Source organism: Hibiscus syriacus, unplaced genomic scaffold, assembly GCF_006381635.1.
Source record: "Hibiscus syriacus cultivar Baekdansim isolate YM2019G1 unplaced genomic scaffold, ASM638163v2 tig00110257_pilon, whole genome shotgun sequence".
Lineage (NCBI taxonomy): Eukaryota > Viridiplantae > Streptophyta > Magnoliopsida > Malvales > Malvaceae > Hibiscus > Hibiscus syriacus.
This window is the reverse complement of record NW_024062648.1, coordinates 997,693-1,021,586: the sequence shown is the minus strand read 5'-3', so window position 1 is coordinate 1,021,586 and position 23,894 is coordinate 997,693. Positions and strand designations below refer to the sequence as shown.

Here is a 23,894-nt window from a genome sequence, read left to right as displayed (position 1 = left end):
TGTGTAAGTGTGTCGGATTAGATTGAGTTGAGTTTAGATTTTTATTTAAAAGTTTAGTTTAGGTTGAGTAGAAATTTTATAATTCTAAATTGGATCGAACAATAGACAAAAAGATGTTATACTCAAATTAAATTCAAATAAATCAAAAACCTAACTCCACCTACGAAGATGATCCAAATGCTTGAATAACATAAAATCAAAATTCATCTTATCCAAACCAACCGGAAATTTCAAAAAGTCGAATAGATATAAACTAGATTCACCCAAAATCGAAATTAGTTGACCCTATTCTCATATATAATAGGGTAAGAGGGAGGTAGGATAGTAGGCTACCCCCAACGTCAGGTTACGTCAGGTTGAGAGCAGCTTCCGTAGAAGACATCCGTTATGAATTGCTCTCAGTGAGACTCAATCCCACTTCCGTAGAAAACCTCCGTTATAAATTGCCCTCAGTGAAACTCGATCCCACGACCACAAGATTAAGAGTCTACCAACTGAGCTAGACAATTCAAAATCGAGATAAGTTGAAGTACAAATAAGTGCATGCTCCAGGGTTGATTTGTCAGGCAGACAAACAGAGATTGAAGGGGGCCTCCTATGTTAACCCGCATTTCATCAAACACTTGTCGCTCATTCACCAATCACCCATTCATCATCCCCCCAAATCCATCTCCCCCTCTATATATAATCCCATTTCCCCACAAGAGCAAACCATCTCCAGAACCCATATAAAACACCATAAACCCAGTTTTTTTTTGTTCGTTTACCTTGGTGTGTAATGTCGTTCTTCTGCTTGAACATGAAATCAACAGGGATCCCGAAGCTCCGGCTATGGCGGAGATGCTCGAGGCTCGTGAAGGAGCAGCGAACCCGGTTTTACATCATATGGAGATGCACCGTGTTGCTCCTGTGTTGGGAGGAGTAACCGCGTCGAAGGCTGGAATTATGTATGGCTGAAGTGTAGCTTTGATGGAGGTGAATTCTGGGTAGGTTGAAATTGTATACAGATTCTTGTAATATATGTTGTAAAGGCATGAATGATGATGGGTTTTCTTTGTTGGCCTCAAATTTTGTTTTCCAACTCTTTCTATTTGCTTCAACAATCATCCTTCTTAGGGAAATTCCAAAACGAAAATGATTGGAATTCACCCATTTGGGTACTGTAAAAATCTGTGAGAGCCTTCCTTATAGGTTGGATCTTGAGATCTTCAAAACAATTTATAAAGTACCATCTATCAGATAATCGATCGAGCATCTAATCTAGTTATCGACATTATCATTTATTGTCAAATGATTAAAATTTTCGTTATAATATGAATGATAAGATTGATGTGAGATTAATACTACTTATTAAGGTTTTATATAACATTTATGGTTACATTTGTGTCGTGTTTATCACGGTTACAAATATAACGGATATTATTGTAATCATTACGGATATTGCGATCGTGAATTTTTTCGAATAAGTAATAAAAAATCTGTTTTTTTATAAGTAAAATAACGAAATAACAGTCCTCTATTATCGCGATTGGCCGCGATCTGCTAAATTACGACCACGATCCGTCGTTATTAGTGTGATTCCGTTTCATATCATTATTTTTCGTGATAACGATTTTGGACACCACCGCAATCGCGATATAACAACCACGACACCATTATTCGGCCGCTATTTGAAACCATGTTACTTAATATGAATTTAATAGATTAGATGGTACTTTACAAACTTCTAAAATTATTCTTGATGGAAAGGGCAATTGATAAGGAAGATTTTATGTTGTCATTTTTTTAAAAAAAATATTTTTTTAAAGGAATAATTATTAGTTTTAGAGGTTTTAGGTTGAGTATAAAAGGTTAAAGGGTATTTGAACGTTTATTATCAAGTAGATAAAATATTTTAAAACATGTATTACCATTTATAAACGTCCTAAATTAATTAAAAAATATTTTTTTGTAATTTTTACTTTTTGTCAAGTAATAAATAAAGAAAAACATTTTTTAATTTTTTAAAATTTTCCTGTAAAGGAATCAGAATATATATATATATATATATATATACAGAGAGAGAGAGAGAGAGAGAGGTTATTTTCTACCTTGAAAATTTGCATGCAAAAATATTCAACAATGTGGATTTTTCAGTGCCATGCACGTAGATTTAGATAACACATTAAGCACAAGAAAATTTATTGAGACATAGGGACCAACTCAATGTTCCTTTTTCCACCCCTTGCAGCTTAGAAACCAAAAGAAAAACAAAACTCTTACCTCTGGTTTTCTGGGAATCGGTTCCTTCACGATTGCAGATATAAATAATGTTTTTGTTTCAGCTCTTGTGGTCAGCTAGTGTAACCCTGGGGGAGTTGACCTATGATGCACAAGAATTTTCTGTTTAGTGTAAATGGAATTTTAGTTAGTTTCAAAAGCTTTTCTATTGTTTCCTTACCGCTCCCTTTTGATAACTAGTTAGCCTCCTGATTGATGGTGCCCTTGCCACTGATGAAGCGGCAGCCGCTGCGGCAACACGGATTCTGCAAAATGTATACATATTGCACATAGAGCGTCATCCATTATTACATTTTCTTTTTTGGAGATAACCATGTGAATATTGAAGTTCTAGCACAAAAATACCTTTTATGCACATCAACATATTCATCTGTTTCATCCACAATCTCCTCCTGTGTTTTGTAAAGAAATCAGCAGCTGGATTAGGAGTAAACACGGTCGAGATGAACCGAGATACAATGGGGACTCTTTAATTTACCTGTAGGAGTTCTTCAAAAACATCTTCTAAGGTGATAATACCAATCACTTCGCCTTCGTCAATATCCTCTGACGTCAATATCTTCAAGGGAGCCTTTGAAGAATACTTGTCGATGTCGACAGTTATGCTGTCCGGCTTCTCATCCTGCTTAGGTAGCAGCGGAGTAGTGAGTTGGGGCTCTGCATTGGAGACTCCATTTTCTTCAGCTTTTGCTCCATCAGCTGTTGCAGGAGGATTCTTAACTTTTCCTTTAACCTTGACAACAGCTGCCATATGACTGCTGCCCTTTTGAAACTCATTCAGTATGTCATACAAAGGCATATCAGCTGGAACTCTGTTGAAACATTCCATACGTGAATTTTACACTTTTTACTTGATAAATTGTAAAAATTATCTAAGAAAAACTAAGAAACCTTGGAATTCTCCGGATGGAAACAGCACTGACAGGTGTCTCGGTTTCAGGGCGTACAGTTAGAAGGCTTTTCACCTTATTCCAATTTTCAAACAAGATTTGAGATGAACAGTTAGTAAAATAACCAACAAGATTGGCGAAGCTTTAGATGAGATTTCGTTGAAAGACTTTTAAGTCTAACACCTACCAGCAGAAGTCCAATAATGTTTTTTGGATTCCCCGAGTAGACAGGGACTCGGCTATGACCTCGTGCAAGAACCTTACCCATTGCCTCCCTGACGTAAGAGATAAATTAATGGGAAACTTATTACACAATTCTTGTAAGAATGTCAACTACGATTTCAGCAAAAAAACAAAGGAAGGAACCAATTCAGCAGTTATTTTGATATTCTTGATGTCACTGATAGCTGCAAAATCTTTATCAATGCTAGTGAAAACGCAACTGCAGTTAATAAGTATTGTTCAATGCACTGATAAAGTATATGATAAGTTGAAGGAAGTTTTAACATGTTTATAACTTTTCGTATGACAGGTTAGAGGCAAGGCAGGGGATTAGTTGTAAGAAATACAAATTTCAGCACTAAGTAAGGATTAATGGATTAATCCTTCTTATATTAACTAAAATGTGAATTGAATAGCAACTTTACCAGTCCAACTTTGAATTGACATCTAAAGAGAAAGTTGATTCTATAGGTGTCATAGCCTCCTCTGCGGTCTGTCCAAATATTAAATCAAAAACAGAACAAAATAATTTAAGATGCTGAAATTGTCTTAAAAAAAAAGATTCCAGTGAAGCCATGATGACAAGAAAGAAAGTAGCATGAAAATTCTAAAGCTCGTGTTATTTAATACTGTTCCATTATTGCAAGTCTTCAACGAAAGTGACCATTGACATCAGAAGCTATAAAATGGTTCTCAATCACTTTAGTTTCAATGTGATGCGTACCTTTTCAGTCAAATCTAGTGCTCCACTAATAATCGTAGTTTCGTCATGAGTGAGTTCACCTCCCTTGCCAGCCTAAAGAATTATGTGAATACAGAATCTACATCATGATACGAAGACGAGACATGGGATGTAATGGAAATTTTAGTTGAGACCGCAAATAGTGCCAAAGAATTACTATATGATGAAACCTGCAGCAACATCAAATTGACTTACCTCCTGGCTGTGGATGGAGACAAGAGCTTTTAGTTGAGCCCGCCTAAATAGTGCATCATTATGCCCCAGCATCCAATCCAGAATCTGGAGAACATATATACCTTCAGAGCTTCATCAATTCAAACAGCCTGTTAAAACTATCTGCATTCATATGTTTCGTACTTGAATTGTGTTTCTATGCCCATCCTTTCTAAGGAAACTACCTAATACTTGAGCTAAATGTTATGGCCTTTACAATGAACTTTTTACAGTATAGGAGTTTAATGATGTAAATCATATACCTTTCCAACGGGATAAGCTATTGGATAGCAAATTAACATTAAGAGCCGCACCACTCCTGATAAATTTGCACCAATAGCAAGCCCATATCTTGTGCAAACTGCTTGTGGTATAACCTTAAAAGTAAAAGGGAAGGTCTTGTCAAGGATTCAAAGGAAGAAGTGAAACTAATGCCCTACAAAGTTTCTTGAACAGCCTACCTCACCAAAAAGTAGAACAAAAGTCACAGAAAGTATGATAGCAAGATACTCATTGAAAATCTTATCCAGATATATGGGAAGGGCCTGCAAATTGGAAACGTCAAAGCAGTCTATGAAATTCAATCTTCACTTGAGCATTCTTAGTGAAAAGCTTTATATTATATGAAATGTTAATTGCCTAGAAAAAGAACCAACTACCAATTCATAGCAACCTTATGCTAAACCAACCCCATTACCATAATGGTGGTGGCCGGCTTGGTGCTCATGCCAAATGCAAAGCTCTGGCCAATTTGCATGAAATGGGACATTTTAACTCAAACATGACTTTTCAACAGAAAATTTCAGTTTATGATAAATGCTGTTTTAGCAAACCAAATCGCAATTCTTCATATAGAAACCTTATTTAATCAAATACTCTGTATCTATCCTTTTTGTTCTAAATTATGGTTTTGGTCCCTATTGTGCTCAAATTTTGGATTTAGTTCTTACACTTTAATTTGACTAGGTCTTTCGCTTTTATAATTACTTAGTCCAAATAGTTAACACCATTAACTATTCCAGTTAAAATGCCTATGAAAATTTATTTCAAGAAACACTAATTCCAAAAGAAACTGAGAGTCATGCTGGCATGATAATTTTTAAGAAATATATTCTTTAAAAATCTTAAACCAAACAGTTAGCATGTTAACTATTTTGACTGTAACTACTGCGATATCAAATTATGCCAAACTAAAGCACAGGACTAATCTAAAATTTTTGAGAGTTGAACAGGGACCGAAACCACAATTTGTCCAATGGTATAAACAAATACGTGTTAATTCAACTCGAAATTGAACAAAAAATAATAACTAAATCAATGCTTACTTCCATAGCAACAGCATTGCAAAGAAGCAAGGTCACCAAAAGCTGATGTTGTTTTTGAACCACAGGCAAAATAGCAGCTAAAAACATCGACAAAAAAAATATCTCAAATACAATATAATAATGAAGAATGAACAAAACTAAAGGTTTTCTTAGCATCATTTCCATTGTACAAATAATAAGAAGGGTTAAATATGCATTCATACATGAACTATACTAAATTATAGATATCATACATTTAGTTTAAAAATTATCAATTTCATACATGACGTTTCTACCGTTAACAGATTCGACTACTTCCGTCACGGAAGATGACGAGGAATCCTACGACCGCTGACATGTGGGAAAAATTAGTCGATCAAAATGACACGTGTCATGATAGTAGGGTAGGAACTGGGTGAATCTGTCGTCGCGTATGAAATCAAAATTTTTTTAAATTAAATGTACAAAATCGAGAATTTGGTATAGTTTACGAATGAATTTGATAAGAAAAAGTATAGTGCCTTTGTACCAGCTTGCTTTTTCTCAGTGGGAGTGCCGCTGCGTTGAAGAATCTCGAGTTCGACGAGACCAAGGGACATGAGTCCGAGAGTAAGGCCCGACATCATCCCGGCGAAGAGGACGAAGAAGCAAGAGCAGCCGGCGTATATGAACCACCATAGAGTCCCGAACGGCACCACTCCTCCGATGGATTCCAATCCGTCGACGGATGAAGCCGCCGCCGCCATGTTCGACAGCATCCTCGCCACCAACACCGAATTTAACGGATGCATCGTGGATCTGTGTTTCAATCACGGGGAAATCCAAGGCAGATAAAGGGAGAAACAAATGAAAAAAAAGACTTTTTTTTAATATTTTTTTCGTTTTTGTATATATATATATATATATATCGAACCGAAAATGGGACGGGATTCGATGGGACACGTGGCGGTACGGCAAGGTTTTACTAGGTCAGTTTCGATACTCGGAAGAATATCGGGATCAAATTATTATTAGACACGTGGCAGAAGAGTATGGAGTGATTTTGCGGCATGTAAAGAGAACTTTTCTTTTCTTTCTTTTTTTAAGGGTAAACTACATAAATGACCATATAACTATGGGTTGGGTTGTGAAATGACTATCATTTTTAAATTTACATTAATATGACCACTAAATTATTTAAATAGTTTTAATATAGCCACCTGACATTAACACTTAACGGAAGTGTCTACATTGCAGTTAACAAAATTAGTATAATTAGGGCACAAGTCCTTATAAAATTACATATTGGCGGCGGCCGGAAGCCTAGAACCCTGCTCTGTTTTCTTCTATTTTTGGTCATTACTTGTGTAATGTATATGATTTGTTTCCTTGGATTTTCATTTAATGCAATTTGATCCTGGTTCTGTTTTTAATTTGTCTAATGCTTTAATTTGAGCATTAGCTTTAAAAATATTTTATTATAGTCATGTATTAAATTTATAGATTAAATTCATAGATTTTATAATTAATTGTTGAGACAATTCTCACACTTGTTATCAAGATTATATAACTTTTTCAAGTTTAGGCAAAAAATAAAACTAAAATAACTTAGTTTCATTTGAACCCAAAATCAGTTAGTAACTAAGCAAAGCCTTAACCAATAGGCTAAATCTAATATTTAGCAATCAATTAAAATATTTTTATATATTATATATTATAGTTAATCATAGAAATAGACAAGTAAGGACATAATTTTAGGTCAATTGAAAATATGATAACACTTAAATTGCTAAAAAAATTCTAATATATTATTTGGCTTTTCTTGATTAGAGTACAAAACTGATCACATATCGGACAAGTACGTCTCACCTTAGCTTTCTGCAACATTTGTTGATGGTGATTGAGGTGGATGAGTGCCCACATTACGGTGTGTGCCGTGGTTTCGTGACCCGCGAACGAGATGAGCAGCAACAAGTCGACGATGTGCTCATCCTCCAGTTTTTCGCCGGCCTCGTTTTCGACTTCCATGAGCAAATCGATCATTCCTTTGTTCCTGCCTGCAGGGGATGAAGTCATCATTCTTCTTTCATGCACCTCGTCTTCGATCATCTTTACCAGCTTTTTTCTGGCCTAATAACATTAACGATTGATGACTTATCGAGTTCGGTTAACCGGACATGACATGAATGTAATAAATCGATAACGTCAACGAACTTTACCTTGAGTGCTCGATGGAATGTCAACACCGGGGAACAACTCCGTGTAATATCTCACCATCGACGAAAGATTCGAATCCTTAATGGAACCGAGGAAAACTTGTGCAGTGACCTTGAGACCGATCCTCTTCATCTGGGTGAAGAACTTGATCGGTCGGTTCATGGGAGCAAGCTCTTCCAATGAAGGGATCACAATGTCTTCAATATGGCCTACGTACAAAGCTAGTGCACGGTGGCCATTGATGGGATCCGATATCAGCCTACGCAGACGCAAGTGCTCCGAATTCGGAACCCCATACAACGATTTCTTCCCACCTAATCGTATCGCCGCCGAATGGTAGCCTAACGAGAAGTGTTTGTCTTCCGTCAACACTTCCGGCAAAGCTCCGTGCTGCAAACTATGACGCTCGGACTCCCGAACAGATGTGTTTTGTAAATGCTGGTCGGTCCACACTTGTAAATCAAGTTGTGGATGAAAGAATCGGGGTCTTGGGACTTGAAAGCTCGGAGGAAAGACCACATGTTGCCGATGAACGGCCACCCCATATCGAGGGTTTTGCTTCTTCCCCGACCAACTATTAACATAGCACCATTCGTTTATTTTCCTCAAGAAACCAAGAATTGCAGCAAGACCATAACAATTCTGACACCATTTTAGATTGTTTGCTCCGTCTTTTACACATTTTCGCCTTCCGATGAGCTAGTTTTTATAGCAGCAAATTATTCATTGCAATAAAAAAACAATAGGGTAAACTACATATCTCATCATTCAACTTTGGTTTCATTCCTAATTTGGTCATTGAAGTTTAGAGATTGAATTTTTCATCACTCAACCGTTATATATATATCTAACTCTGTGTTGACTTGATATTTTTATTCAGTTTTTAGTCACGTAGGTGTCAGCTCTGATTTTGACCATCATTTACGTGACCAGTCATATCATCAATTGGCATCTTAAACGGATAATATTAAAGAGTTATTCTATTACCAGAAATAGAGTCTAGTATTATTTAAGCCAATAATATTAGAATAATTGGAGTATGATATTTTGTATTTGTTAAAGAAAGGTCAAAAGGTTTATAAGGGATTAAATTGTAAGAATTTTTAAAGTATGAAGGTTAAAATTGTAATTTGTCCCAAATGAAGTCAAATTCTTTTCCTTTTGCAAATAGGCCCGAGAATGATTAGTAGATAAGATATTGAGGGTTTTGAGGTGTTACGAGATTTATAGCGACCAATTTGTAAAAAAAATAAGTAATTTAAAGACTAAATTGTCAACTATTCATATGTTTAAAATTTAGATGAAATAACTATGGTTCAATTGTCATTGGTAGTTGAGGAATTCCATTGGAATTAACCAAGTGGTTAGTTATAAAGATTAATTTAAAGACTAAATCGCCAGGTGTTGGTAATTGAGGATTTCGTTGATAAGAAGAGAGGCGATCTTAGTGGCCGATGAACTTACTGGTAAGGTAAAGGGGTGTCTTGTTGAAGAAAATCATTTTCCGGCTCCACCAGATGATATGGTGTCCCTGGTTGGTCATAACGCGAATCAAGTGACTTCAGTGATTAAAAAAATGATTGTTATTCGTAGAGGATCCAAATTCGAACACAAGCAGCTGTAGAATATTTAAGCGTTTATTGTGAAATAGTTAAATCCTTATAACATATACTATTACTTGTAAGCACCCTATATTAATAATAAAAAAGGGTGCACCACATGAGATACCACTGAACTTTAGGAGCCGCATTATTTATGCCACTGAACTTTCAGTTTTACCAATTACAGCACTAAATTTTGGTGTTTCAATTATACAACTGGATTGTTAAATCGTTAACAGCCAAATCAAAATGACGTCATTTTGGTGAGGTGTCGACATTCATCAACCACATCATCAGCCGTTAGCCACGTCATAATGCCATTAACGATTTAACGATTCAGTAGTATAATTGAAACAAAAATCAAAGTTTAATGTTATAATTGAGAAAATTGAAAGTTTAGTAGTACAAACGATACAACTTCTAAAGTTCAATGGTACCTGATATAGTTTACCCTAGAAAAATACATTTTCAATCACATTAAAATTGGTCATTAGAAGTAACAAATTTAGAATTGTTAGTGACCATTTTTTTATTCGTCACTATTCTTATAAAAAATATATATATTAATTATAACATTAACTATACGAAATACATTTTTGAAAGAAAGAATATAAAAATATTAAGATTTAAACGTAAAACATTAACTATTATATTTTAGAATAATTATATAAATTAAGTTAATTAAATTCAAATTAACAATAGAAAGGTTCTTTATGTGATGAGTATTTGGCATACTGACATTGTAGCCTAACGATTGGAGCTACCATTGAAGCCACACAAAATTCATAATGTGTTTTATGTTTCCATGCCGAGAAGATATAGACTGACGATAAAAATAAACTAACATTTTAACTCTCATTGCTTTCGGGTCACGTTACCCGGATTCTTTTTCCGTTTACAATACTCGAATCCTAAAACTCGAAATAAATCGAGCATACCCTAATCTATTTGTATTTGTTTAATCTGTTCATTTCAAACTTTCATTCTATGAAGATCATACAACAGTAGTAACAAATGTTCATTATGGTAAAGACAGCAGAATACCACCCCCAAGAACTCGATTTAGTTTTTACTTGTCGATAGTATAGCGTACCTGCCGATAAATGAAATCCATTCTACTATCGTATAGGCTTCAAACGTTTCTGGGAAATTAGAACTTGTATGGTGTTGTTCTCCCCCGATTTTTGGACAATCCGGGTATCGCGATTTTAACTAAAACGAACCTGCCATCAAAAAACTAAACAGTTTGGAAGTGATGAATTATGAGATGTGAGGGAATTATGGAGATGAGTGTTGGTTTTAATTGCCAGATATAGGATACCTTCCCATTCATCTCGTTCACGGCTAGCTGCGCGGACTCTTCCTTATCGAACCAAACAAAAGCGGATCCCAAAGACTGCTTGGATATTTTTTCCCTCACAACATTGACTGCAAAATCATATAAAACGATTAGGAAAAAAAAAGCTACAATCCGAACAAGTCCTGCTCTAAATCTTGAGCAATATAAGGAAATTCAGGGGTTCATGACATCTTGGATAAATGCTTAACAAATGGCACCTAACACTGTTTGTATTAAATTTACAAAAATAATCTCCGATGCAAAGCCTTTCCGCAGATAGAAAAAGTAGTGTTCACAAGTGAAGCCGAATTAGATAGGGCAACCGATAGTATCTCTTTCTGTAACTCTGTTGTAGGCGCTCGTATTTGCAGATTTAGTAACATATTTTACCATATGGGCATATACAATCAGACAGAAGTCAATCATTCTTCTCACCTAACATGGGAGAAATGTACTCCAGTTTTGTTGCATGTTTTATACTCACGCCGACCTCGCTACTCTTCATATTCATATAGTAAATTCCTTTGCCACTAGTTCTTTTCCATAAAAAAAAATCCATTCAAACACAAATATATGAGAAATATTCTACAAAACATCCCGCTGTTTCTCTGAGTCAATGGCGAGTGTCGGATACGGGTTCGTGTTCAACACGAATACGAGAATGGTACCCCACTGCCCATGTCCAAGTATGTATTGGACATAGGTGTCAAAATAGATACAACAATTGGACTAACATAGCAACAATCAATTGTTAAAACCAAATACTATGTCTCCGGGACATGAATAGGGTTGTAACTGAATCGAGCTGAACTTGAGTAGTGAAAAGCTATAGCTCGAGCCTAATACGAAGTCGTTGCTCGAAGCTCGACCCAATGTTGATCAAATACTATCATCTAAGCTCAAGCTTGGGTCGAAACAAATCGAACTATTAGACCTCAGCTTACACGAAATATATACTCAAAACTAGGGTTTGAGCTCGAGTTCGTTCCATAACAAATTTCTGATAAAAGGGTATTTTAATATCAAACAATTAAAAAAAGCACATTTATAAATCAACAAGATTTACCATGCTTAACCTCCCCAAATTCTGAAAACGCTTTCTTGAGACGTCCTTCAGCTGTTGACAGAGGCAATCCTAAGACGAACAACGTACAAAGACAACTCACAACCACGTCAGCTACATGTAATTGTTAATCCAAAAACCCAAAAATAAATAAATCTCAACCCATTTTTTTTACCTTTGATGAAAACTCCAGTTGAAGGAGAAGTAGAAGATTCCGATTGAGAAATTGGTTTAGAACAGCAAAAGGGGCGATGGGTCTGAGAAGGAAAGCTTATTCTGAATGTTTTGGAGGGCTTTGGAGGTTGAAGAGAGGGAAGTGGCGATAAAAACGGCCGATGTAATGCCATTGGAGAAACCTGCAAATGCCCAAAGGATTGTTGGAATAAAATTATTTATTTATTTTTTATTATAAATAAACACATTTATTTAAACATAATATAATATCTAGAAATAAAATTTATTTTATAAATAAATTATAAATGATATTTATAAAAATATTAATTTCTTTATATATTTATATAAAACTTTTAATTTTACATATTTATCGTGGATGAGTGAAAATAAACTGTTGAAATTATTTTCTTATATTTTTTCAATGAATATATTTTCATTTTATACTATTAATCTTAATCGTCTATTTTCACTCGTTCAACATATTAAAAAGATGTACAATTAAATAATTTTACATAATATAAACGAATATGATCTCCTTATAAAAAATTATATTAAATAAATGATATTAGTCTTAACTACAATTTAATATATGAATCTATACTAGTTTTGTTAAAAGTATCACAAGTTCTCCCATTTAAAAAAAATATCACAAGTTCTTAGGTTTGTTTTAATGGAGGATGTTTGGGTTCCCTTTGAAGGACCAATATTGGAGTCTTTTTTATAGATAATTTGATATTTTTTTCTTTTCAAGCTTGTTAATAGCACGAATCAAATTGCCTTAGTGATTAAAAAAATGATCGTTATCTCTAAAGGTCCTAAGTTCGAGCATAAGCAATTGTATGATATTTGAGTGTTTATTATCAAATGGTTGAGATTCTTTAGAACATATACTACCACTTAAAATTACCTTAAATTAATAAAAAATAATTTTTTCAATAAAATAACATTTTTTGTCTTTTTAGGCACTATAAGAGTTGGAGCAAAAGAAACCGTGGTATTGTTATCGATTTTACGTTAAGTGGTATAATTGAAACGAAAAATAAAATTTGGTATTATAAATAAAGTACTTAGAAGGTTAAGTAGTATAATTGAAACGAAAACTAAAATTCAGTATTATAAATAAAGTAATTAGAAGTGAAGTGGTATAAATAATATACTATCTAAAGTTTAGTGGTATCTAATAGAATTTTCCCCAAAATAAAAGTTGATCCGGGTCAAATTAACCCTAACGGCCCTCCTGTTTTTGAAGAGAACAAATTCAGTGGCGGCGAATTGCGCTATAAATTAACCTCAAGGATCGTCTTAAAAATCCCTAATAATTCAGTATGAAGTTATTTGATTTCTTCTTCTTCCTTCTTCTTGTTGTGTTTCTGGTCTTTAATCCAATCGATACATGGCGGAGGATTCAAAAATCCTTATCTATGAAAACGGGGCAAACTGAAATTGTGTTTGTAAATCTCGAAGATAACGCCATAGAAAAACGCTCGTTGACGTTGACGGTCCTCTCCTCCGGGGAGTTCCTCCGTCGACGGGCAGTCTCATATTCCATCGCCTTGTGGAGCGGCGTCGCTGCAATTACCTCTTGGGACTGGCCATGAGACAAACATTCAATTCTTTCCCCTTTTCTTTTAAAGATTTCGCAAATTTTCTTTCGCTATTTTTTAAATACTTCTTGTAGAATGGGGTCTTCTTCAATGGAGGTTCATTCGAGTCCTGAAATTGTTTTTGTTTTCTTCAAATTACTGAACGAATCTCAAGGCCGGAAGGGGTTTTGTTTTAGGGTTAATTTGATGGCTTAATACCAAAATAAAGGGTAAAATATAAAAAATAGTCCTTGAACGTTTAGAGTTTTTGTATTTTGGTCACCCAACTTTTGAGACTTGCAATACAGTCATCAAATTTTTAGTTCGTTTTCATTTTTTTCCCTGCCGATTACTCCTTTAGTTTTTGTTAACGTGGCATTAACTACCTTTAACCCATATAGGGTATCAAATAGCGTTCCGAAAACGTGATAATGGCCGTGATATTACGATCGTGCCATCGTCTGAAATTGATTTTTATGATTTTTGCGATTGGTCACGAATTCACACCAATCTCAGTCGATTGCACCCGCAATTTAACGAAAAACGGATGATTGCGCCGATAACGAGACACAATAACCGTTATTCAACCGTGGCGCAGTTTTTTTTTAGAAAATGATGGGGGAAGGAGGAAGGGGGAGGCAAAACTCGAAAGATCGGGGAAGGGAGGAAGAAAGGTCGGGAAGGGGAGATTTATTTCTTTTTTTTAATAATTTTTAAAATATAATTTTAAAGGTTATATTAATTTGAGATCTCTCTCACTTTTATAATTTATAATTTAATCCTTAGTTTAAAATATAGACTTTAATTTTTATTTAATTTAGTCTTAATTTCAGTAATCTAAATTTATTTAATTTAAAATTTATGATTTTATTTTAATTATATTTATTTTAGTCATTTTAGGATAAGTTGTGCAACATTTAAAAAAATTAACAACCGCGATACCCGTAATGACATCCGTTATGTCCGCAATCGTGATAAACGCGACGTGACTGAAAACGTGATCGCGAACGCTATTTAAATCCTGCTTCTGATGTATTATCATCGGAGAGATATGTATGACTTTCCTTTTTGCTCTCACCATCAAGTAGCTTTTTCTCCAAGTTTCGTCACAACTCTCAAGTTCTTCGAGAGCACTTCCATTTTCAGCCAAATACCTTTTAAAGGCTTCCTTGCCGTGGAGTTTCTTGTCGTTGAAGCTATAGATCGCGACAGACTTTGTTACGAGTTTGTGTTTCGTAGCCAAATCTATGATCTCACCTTCCCCGCTTATTCCCTTGCCAAACTCGAGCTCGAATTCAGCATTCTTAAAAGGAGGGGCAAGCTTGTTGTTCACAACCTTCACAACAACTTGACTGCCGATAACCTCTGTGTCATAGAAGAAAAAAAAAACACAATGAGACAACAATGTCGGTGTCATGTGTTCCGTGTTAAATGCCATCGAAGCTATCAGTGATGAATGGTCTACCATCATACAGTCGCATGCCGTGGATGATCTATGTTTATCCGCTAATGAAGAGAAGCTTGGAGAATTGATGGAAATGAATCAGGGTTTGCTTTTCTCAGTTGGTGTTAGCCATGCATCTATAGAAACCATTCTTCAGACAACAATGACGTATAAGCTACCTTCGTATTAAATATCTCATTGCCAAAAATTAGTGGTGATGCAAGTGGCGAAAATGGAGGTCCAAAATTAGTCATTATCTATAAGGAACATGCAAATATGCACACCACAAAATCTTTTCATCTACTATACCTTCTCCATGACTTGTTGAAGCTGCTGAAATCTGGTTGCTTCTAGTGAGACTTCATCCAAACTTACACGAGAACTTTCCTGCTCGTTTGAAGAAGAAGAAGTAACCTGGAGAAGAAGAAGAAATAAACAAGAGAAAAAGAAGAAAAAATTAACCTGGAGAATATGATGGGGGGTGGGCAGAGACAATTAAAAACGAACTAAAAGTTCAATGAATGACTGTATTATAAGTTTCAAAAATTGGGTGACCAAGATGCAAGTGCTTTAAAAGTTCAAGGATTATTTTCTATTTTACCCCAAAATAAAATAAATGTCCAAACTATATCTCAATTGTTTAATAGGTGCTTAAATTATTTTTTTAACCCATACAAACGATTAACATTTTAGGTGTTCGGATCATCAACAATGTTAATTTTTTGTTAAGTGACATGTGTCATAATCTGATGATTTTAAAAATTTTTAAAAAAATTGAAATTTTATATTTTTTTAAAGAAAAACATAAACATTTTGAAATAACCTCAAAACTTTGAAAACCTTCACCTCTCCCGGCGACTAGGGGTGTGCATTATCGGATATCGGATATTATTCGATCCGAATTTTTAGATATCCGAAAATTTCGGATACCCGAAAATTTCGGATACCTAAAGTAATGATTCGTATCCGATCCGGAATTTCGGATATCCGCATTTTCGGATCGGATATCCGAATCCGATTTTTTTTTGCAAAAATTCAAAAAAAAAACAACATAATAAAAACATTAATCAACATAAAATTAAAAGTTTAAGTACTAAAATTGATAATTTATATACTAAACGCGTAAATTATCCCATTGTTATTCACAATCTTATACTAAAATAGCCCATTCAATAAGCATAAAATTATTGCTCCACTTCACTCTTAAGACAACAATAGAAGACAATTGCAATCAACTTGAAAAAAAAGAGTTGAAACATTCTGTGTAAACCATGAAATTAAATAGCTCCACTTCAAAAATGTAACATGAAATCCTATTATCCAGGGAGAATTTGGTTGGATACTGATGGAAATCTTATTCAAGCTCATGGAGGTGGCATGTTATACGATGAAAGATCCAGTACATACAATTGGTATGGAGAGTACGAAGATGGACCAACATACCATGCTCATAAAAATGGTGCAGCACGAGTAAGTTTATTAATTTAAATTCATAATCTAATTTAGAACTACAACTTTGCGAATATGGCATTAGTCCTTATCCTTCATTGACTGAGTAGCCAATATCCTTGCTTGAACAACCGAATTCCTGGGCTAAGGTTAATGCTCAAACTACCACAGTACTATTCTTTGCTTAACTTGGTACATTACAACTGAGGAGCTAACGCTGGTTTGTTATTTTTCTGACTTTGGAAAGATTCGAGAAATGTGACTTGTGGCTTTTGAGTTCAAGTTTTAATAAATTAGGGGTTTTATTAATGTATAGATTTTTTTTGGAGAAAAGGATTTTTTGGTTTAGGATGTGAGAAGTGGAAAAGCTGTAGGTTTATGGTTTCTGGATTTTCTGTTACTGAGGAAATATGTTGCTTACATTCTATCATTGGAGTAAGTCTGCAGAACATAAAGAAACTAGATGTAGGATTTGTTTTGTGAGGAAAAAGTTTTGAGATTTAAGGGTATTAGTATTTGAGGACTAAAGGTTTTAAGGGTTAGAGAAAGATGAGACAGATATAGCCCAAACATCTCTGGGCTAATAATATAGCCCAATAAAATTTCGGATTTTCGGATAATCTAAAATAGGATTTTGACCGATCCGTATCCGATCCGAAAATCTGAAAAAAATTTCGAATACCCGATCCGAACTATCCGAAAATTGAAAAACGGATCGGATATCCGAATTTTTGGATCGGATCAACAGATTAACGGATCGGATCGGTCGGATCGGATTTTTTTGCCCACCCCTACCGGCGACCAAAACTCTCATGAAATCATGACCAATTGACGATTGACTGACGTCGAATCAATGTTTTATACACCGCGAACCCTATAATGAAAATTGCGAACCCATGCAATCTCAACGGCCAATCGCGACAACTACAACGGTAAATAACTAGAGGATGACAAGGACTACGTCGGCAATTGTAGTCGAGACCGGAAAGGGCGGCGGGGGTTAAGAATAAGATTTGGGAATTTTAGGTTTTTTGTGACTTTTTAATAATTTAAGAGAAATTAGGATTTTTTATAAATATATAACAATATTTTAAAAAATAAATTTTAAAATACCAGATATTGACACATGTTATTTAACGAGGAAATTAACATTGTCATGGGCACCTAAAATGGTAATGTTTGTAACATTAGCCACCTGGATAAGTCAAAAAATAGTTTAAGTACATATTCGAAAATTAAAGTATAATTTGCATACTTATTTTGGTATTGAGCCTAATTTGATTAAGTATTACCTTTATTTCTTACTTTTTTATAATTTAATTTTAAAATTTATATTTTTATCTTAATTTTTTTAATATAATTTATTGAAGACCAACCCTTTTTCTTTTAATCATAAAGTAGAGTCTAATTAAAGTTATTTTTTTTATTAATCTTATAAGATAATATTGTTCGAAAGAGTCTCGACAATTTGATAATAAAATATTTTTATATATATTATTCTTGAGCTATACACTTGTGTCCATCTTCAAATACTCACAGAGAAGTCCTTAGACACTGCTGGCCCTTCCACCTGAAATTACAATTCCGCAAACGAAAACATCAAGACGTCGTTTGGGAATTAGGGTTTTGGAGATTTAGATTTAGATTTTAAAAGTAAACTAAACAGCATTTACATAACAAAATGGAAATCTGTATATGGAGGTCTCTTGTAGTTGGTTTGACTTGGTTATAAAATGAGTTGTAAATATCTCTCTCCTCATTAATTTTTGAAATTGTAAATAATTTGTTGATCCACATAAATACAAAAGGACACTGATATATATATATATATACGATTCTTAATAAATTTACGTATTTCTATTAAGATGTTAACTCTTTCAAGCAAGGTCGGAGATTTAAATCTTGAGAGTTTGGACACGGGGATAGAATTTGATAAAAGTGTTTATGAACATTTTCTTTTAAAAATAGAGGCTTAAATTAACATTTTGAAGGGCATAATTTACATTTTTCAAGAAAAATAGGATTTGATTAAATTTTTTAATAATCTTAAGAGACTTAATAAGAACTTTTGAAAATTAAGGGAAGGGATTTAATTAAAAATATTTAAAAGTTTTAAAACTTAATGAGAATTTTTAAAGATTTTTAGAGGGTCATTCTTTTTAAAATAAAATTTGAGGGACTATGATTTTCTAAAAATTATGTGGCCAATTCACCTCTAGTCTCTATAACATACCAACTAGGGGTGTAAACGAGCCGGGTCGAGCTCGAGTATTACTAAGCTCGACTCGAAACTCTGAAATGGAGCTCGACTCGAATGCTCACGAGCTTTTCGAGTCGAATATCAAGTAGCTCTTTTCGGCTCGTTAAGAACTCGAGTCGAGTATTTATCGAGCTTTGATCCAATCGATCTCGAATAGATCGTGATATGTGTCGTCTCATTTACAGCCCCAATACCAATAGGTAAAGAAGCTTTGATGTGATTCTGTTTAGCACCGACTTTCTCCATAACGTGAGCACTTCATGGACGTTCTATCAGGATCAATCTAAAGGAGTTCTTCCTTACTTTATATTATATTTACTTATTTATGCATTAGATGTCATGTTAGAATAGCTATGCATATCATTACAACATGTTTTTAATTAGTTCATCAACTCATTTCAAGCATGTTATTATCTCATACTAGTTTGCATACATATTAAGCATGTATTCATTCTTGCATATTAGAATAGTCTTGCATTACTAATTAGCATGTATTCATATAATGATAGCATACTTATCATTCCATCATACACATTGTTGTTTAAATATGTTCAACATATTAAGATAGCTTTGCATCACATTCATCATAGTATACATTCATGTTACTCATTACATTTATCTTAGTATTTAAGATGTTCACGTGTTGTTCATGTTATGCATTCATATAAGCATATTTCAATAATAGCATACATATTATTCATATAGTTCATTTGCATATCATTATGTTTCATGTTTTCATTCATTCATCATGTCCATTGTTAAAAACGTTTTGCACTCACATTCGCATAACAAAATGTTTAGGTAGCATATTTGCATTCATTCAGCATGTGTTTTTCATCTAATATAAATTATCATTCATGTGCATTCATTTCGTCATTCACGTGCATTCACATTCAAACATCATGTTATCATTTATTTTAATTCACACATGGCATTCATTTTAGTTGGTGCACACATGCACAACAATTCACTATTATAATACATTCATTTTAGTTGATGCACACATGCATGGTAGCTCATTATATTATAATGCATTCATTCAAGCACATTTCATTTAATTACTTGTTTATCATCTTCTTTGCACATGTAGGTCAAATAGCATGATATAATATGGTACAAAACAGCTTGGTTACACGTCAAACAGCATGGAACACTTGATAACTGTAACACCCCAATTTAAGGGCTAAATTTAAGAAATTATAAATTGGTGGATTTAATTGGTATTTTGAAAGAAACGGTGGATTAAATTATAAGATTTCAAAGTTGGCAGACCGTTTTAAGAAGTGCAGGAAATTCAGTAGCTAGATTCATGATTTGACCATTTTTCTTTTGGGTTGAATTATAACACCCATTTCCGTATGTTTTTCTGCAGATTTCCAATTTTTCTCTTCACTCTCAACCCTCATTTCGACTCCGATCTACTCACCGTCTGACGTCTGATCGATGAACCAAAACCACCACCGTGTTCGTTATCGACCGAGGAACAAAACCCCTCAAACCTTTCGTCATGAATCGTCGCCATTCGTAGTTAATTTTAGTCGGAAGTATCATCAGTAATAACTCGATTTCAGTTGGTTTTTCGTTGATTCACGACGATCCAGTCATCCGTTTACGACATCTCCCGCACCATCGTGTTCCTTGTGCCGTTCCGAGTTCGCCGGTGTCATTCTTGGTCTCCGTAAACGGCGACGCGTGAGGAGGTGAAGCGGTTAAAGTTTTCGATTTGTTGAAATCGAGCTCTCTGCTGTTGAAAAATTTGATCCGAGTTTTGTAAGTATCTCGAAATCGCTCAAAATAATTTTAAATTTTTTACGTGATTTATAGGACACCGGAAGAGGTCCCACGCACCGCAACATCGCGTGGGGATAGTCCAAATGACCGGTTTGACCGGTTCCAACCCGACCTGACCCGACCCATTTACCCGACCCGACCCGTTGACCAATGTTGACCAAAACTTTGACCGGCTTTGACCGGGCATTAAACGACCTTTGACTTTGACCGAGTATACCTATCCTGACATTTTTCGACGTTCCAAATCTGATTCCACAGTCCATTTTTCGAAATTCAAACCCGAAGGCCTCGAAATTGCCAGTCAAACCCGTTGACTTTGATTTTGACCGAAAATTCCAAATTTTTGAAAAGTCATAATTTTTTCTTTCGACGTCCTGAATCCGAATCCGAAGTCTGTTTCACCAAATTTGAACCCGGTAAGCTGTTTTTGACTGATTTATCATCCGATTCGATCCATTTTTCAGAATTAAGCTCCGTTTTTATGTAATTTCTGTTGATATGGATCCGAGGAAATATTAGAAGATGATTTCAAGATCGAGGGCGTTCGAATGGAATTTAATGGTCGATCAATATTGCACGGAAATCAAGGTAATACTTTACTACCTCTTTATGCTTTATGGAATATGTGAATATTGGTAAATGCATGAATAAGAGACTTAATAAGAACTTTTGAAAATTAAGGGAAGGGATTTAATTAAAAATATTTAAAAGTTTTAAAACTTAATGAGAATTTTTAAAGATTTTTAGAGGGTCATTCTTTTTAAAATAAAATTTGAGGGACTATGATTTTCTAAAAATTATGTGGCCAATTCACCTCTAGTCTCTATAACATACCAACTAGGGGTGTAAACGAGCCGGGTCGAGCTCGAGTATTACTAAGCTCGACTCGAAACTCTGAAATGGAGCTCGACTCGAATGCTCACGAGCTTTTCGAGTCGAATATCAAGTAGCTCTTTTCGGCTCGTTAAGAACTCGAGTCGAGTATTTATCGAGCTTTGATCCAATCGATCTCGAATAGATCGTGATATGTGTCGTCTCATTTACAGCCCCAATACCAATAGGTAAAGAAGCTTTGATGTGATTCTGTTTAGCACCGACTTTCTCCATAACGTGAGCACTTCATGGACGTTCTATCAGGATCAATCTAAAGGAGTTCTTCCTTACTTTATATTATTATATTTACTTATTTATGCATTAGATGTCATGTTAGAATAGCTATGCATATCATTACAACATGTTTTTTAATTAGTTCATCAACTCATTTCAAGCATGTTATTATCTCATACTAGTTTGCATACATATTAAGCATGTATTCATTCTTGCATATTAGAATAGTCTTGCATTACTAATTAGCATGTATTCATATAATGATAGCATACTTATCATTCCATCATACACATTGTTGTTTAAATATGTTCAACATCTTAAGATAGCTTTGCATCACATTCATCATAGTATACATTCATGTTACTCATTACATTTATCTTAGTATTTAAGATGTTCACCGTGTTGTTCATGTTATGCATTCATATAAGCATATTTCAATAATAGCATACATATTATTCATATAGTTCATTTGCATATCATTATGTTTCATGTTTTCATTCATTCATCATGCCCATTGTTAAAAACGTTTTGCACTCACATTCACATAACAAAATGTTTAGGTAGCATATTTGCATTCATTCAGTATGTGTTTTTCATCTAATATAAATTATCATTCATGTGCATTCATTCCGTCATTCACGTGCATTCACATTCAAACATCATGTTATCATTTATTGTAATTCACACATGACATTCATTTTAGTTGGTGCACACATGCACAACAGTTCACTATTATAATACATTCATTTTAGTTGATGCACACATGCATGGTAGCTCATTATATTATAATGCATTCATTCAAGCACATTTCATTTAATTACTTGTTTATCATCTTCTTTGCACATGTAGGTCAAATAGCATGATATAATATGGTACAAAACAGCCTGGTTTGAGCAAGATGCTAGAAGTCTGTTAAGGAATCATTTCAAGATCAGAGAATATTCGGGAAATCAATTAACCATAGAATCTTTAAATTATAATTATTTTCGTTAAGAGCTAATATCGAAATTATCTGGTTAAGAAATTATGAAAATGCCCTTGAGAGGTTAAATAGTCTGAGTTGACCCTGAATGAGAAAATACTTTGAGAATTTGTACTTAACTCGATTAAATACGAATTTAATTGTTAAGATCCTGTCTTTGTACAGAAAAATTCATGATATTCCGTTTGTAAAATTTGAGAAGGCACTTGACCAAAAAATGTTCGAGTAATGAGTTAATAACGGAAGAATAATTTATCAGGGGTATTATGCTGTCAGAATTGCTCGAAATGACTGAAATAAACGATAAGATTGAATTTAATAGTAAGATCGGACGGAAGAAAAAGGATTAAAATACACTGAATCTGTAAAATAACCAAAATACCCCTGTAATGAAAATGGCTCAAGAATATCACCAAGTTCAGGAATGATTGGATATCTTCAAGCTATGAAATAAATTGAATAAAACTAACACCAAAATTACAAAATACCCTTGTGTCATATTCTAAGTAAATGCCTTGGATTAATTAGGGAATCCAAGTAAGCATAGGTATTAGACTTCCTTTAAAAAGTTATGGAACACAACTTAAGTAAACCGATCAACCTTAATGATATGTCAGTACCTGTACGGCATATATATTACTTGAATGTGTGTTTGTCTACTCAAGTTTAGCTCGATAAATTTGTAAGTATTCAGCTCAGCTCAACTCTAGATCGCATTCAGTACTAAGAATTGGACGTTTGTTAGACGAATCGACCACGAAGATCACATTGAATTGAACGTAAGTACAATACGTATCGGAAATTCAAAAACGTATGAATTACTCTGGAAAACCCCAAAGTAACTAAAATGGACTTGACTGCTAAATAAGCTAAGTAACCTCAATGACTGAGGATTAAGTAAGTGAATTGGATAAGTTTGGAAAATTCTGATGAGTTTATAAGATGTACTGTAATTATGGAACATGAACTACAAATCAAGCATGTCAGTATTTCATGATATCATGGAAGCTTGGAAATGAAATAAACACCATTGAAAGATCTATTCAGCGATGATTCTAAAGATGATCTATGAACAAGAATTTGTGGTATTAAAGAGTAAATACCCTGGAAGGAAAATGAATTGATCAGTCGACATAGATTATTAAGGTTCTGAATTTTCGTTCTCAAGTTGTTCGATTATCCGATCAATTGACATGGATGTAAAGGATTCTGAATACCCTTCTGATTACATACAACTTCTGAAAACTGTCCGAA

General features: G+C 34.3%; 4 protein-coding genes across 5 annotated transcripts; all 4 read right to left on the bottom strand.

Annotated features, from left to right (window-relative positions):
- Positions 1-2,128: 2,128 nt before the first annotated feature.
- LOC120115009 (DUF21 domain-containing protein At4g14240-like) lies at positions 2,129-6,502 on the bottom strand. The gene is made up of 13 exons (XM_039135785.1): positions 6,181-6,502; positions 5,673-5,749; positions 4,809-4,892; positions 4,611-4,724; positions 4,330-4,413; positions 4,117-4,188; positions 3,818-3,885; positions 3,358-3,445; positions 3,172-3,245; positions 2,759-3,092; positions 2,626-2,672; positions 2,441-2,525; positions 2,129-2,362 (listed from the first exon to the last, which is right to left on the bottom strand). The coding sequence occupies exons 1-13, from the start codon at positions 6,440-6,442 to the stop codon at positions 2,321-2,323; spliced, it is 1,431 nt and encodes a 476-aa protein (XP_038991716.1). The 5' UTR covers positions 6,443-6,502; the 3' UTR covers positions 2,129-2,320.
- Positions 6,503-7,835: 1,333 nt separating this feature from the next.
- LOC120115073 (beta-amyrin 11-oxidase-like) lies at positions 7,836-8,799 on the bottom strand. Its single transcript, XM_039135832.1, has 2 exons — positions 8,773-8,799; positions 7,836-8,546 (listed from the first exon to the last, which is right to left on the bottom strand). Exons 1-2 carry the CDS (start codon positions 8,797-8,799, stop codon positions 7,836-7,838), a joined length of 738 nt encoding a protein of 245 aa, XP_038991763.1.
- A 1,479-nt stretch (positions 8,800-10,278) lies between these two features.
- On the bottom strand, positions 10,279-12,225 carry LOC120114939 (zinc finger CCCH domain-containing protein 25-like). 2 transcript variants are annotated; one of them, XM_039135707.1, is made up of 4 exons: positions 12,026-12,225; positions 11,854-11,922; positions 10,770-10,876; positions 10,279-10,685 (listed from the first exon to the last, which is right to left on the bottom strand). In XM_039135707.1, the coding sequence occupies exons 1-4, from the start codon at positions 12,195-12,197 to the stop codon at positions 10,599-10,601; spliced, it is 435 nt and encodes a 144-aa protein (XP_038991638.1). In that variant the 5' UTR covers positions 12,198-12,225; the 3' UTR covers positions 10,279-10,598. The 2 variants fall into 2 exon arrangements, with proteins under 2 accessions (XP_038991638.1, XP_038991639.1); XM_039135708.1 differs by having other exon boundaries at positions 10,279-10,671.
- Positions 12,226-13,429: 1,204 nt separating this feature from the next.
- On the bottom strand, positions 13,430-20,282 carry LOC120115072 (protein RecA-like). Its single transcript, XM_039135831.1, has 4 exons — positions 20,187-20,282; positions 15,361-15,438; positions 14,686-14,970; positions 13,430-13,612 (listed from the first exon to the last, which is right to left on the bottom strand). The coding sequence occupies exons 1-4, from the start codon at positions 20,280-20,282 to the stop codon at positions 13,430-13,432; spliced, it is 642 nt and encodes a 213-aa protein (XP_038991762.1).
- Between the last annotated feature and the right edge of the window lie 3,612 nt (positions 20,283-23,894).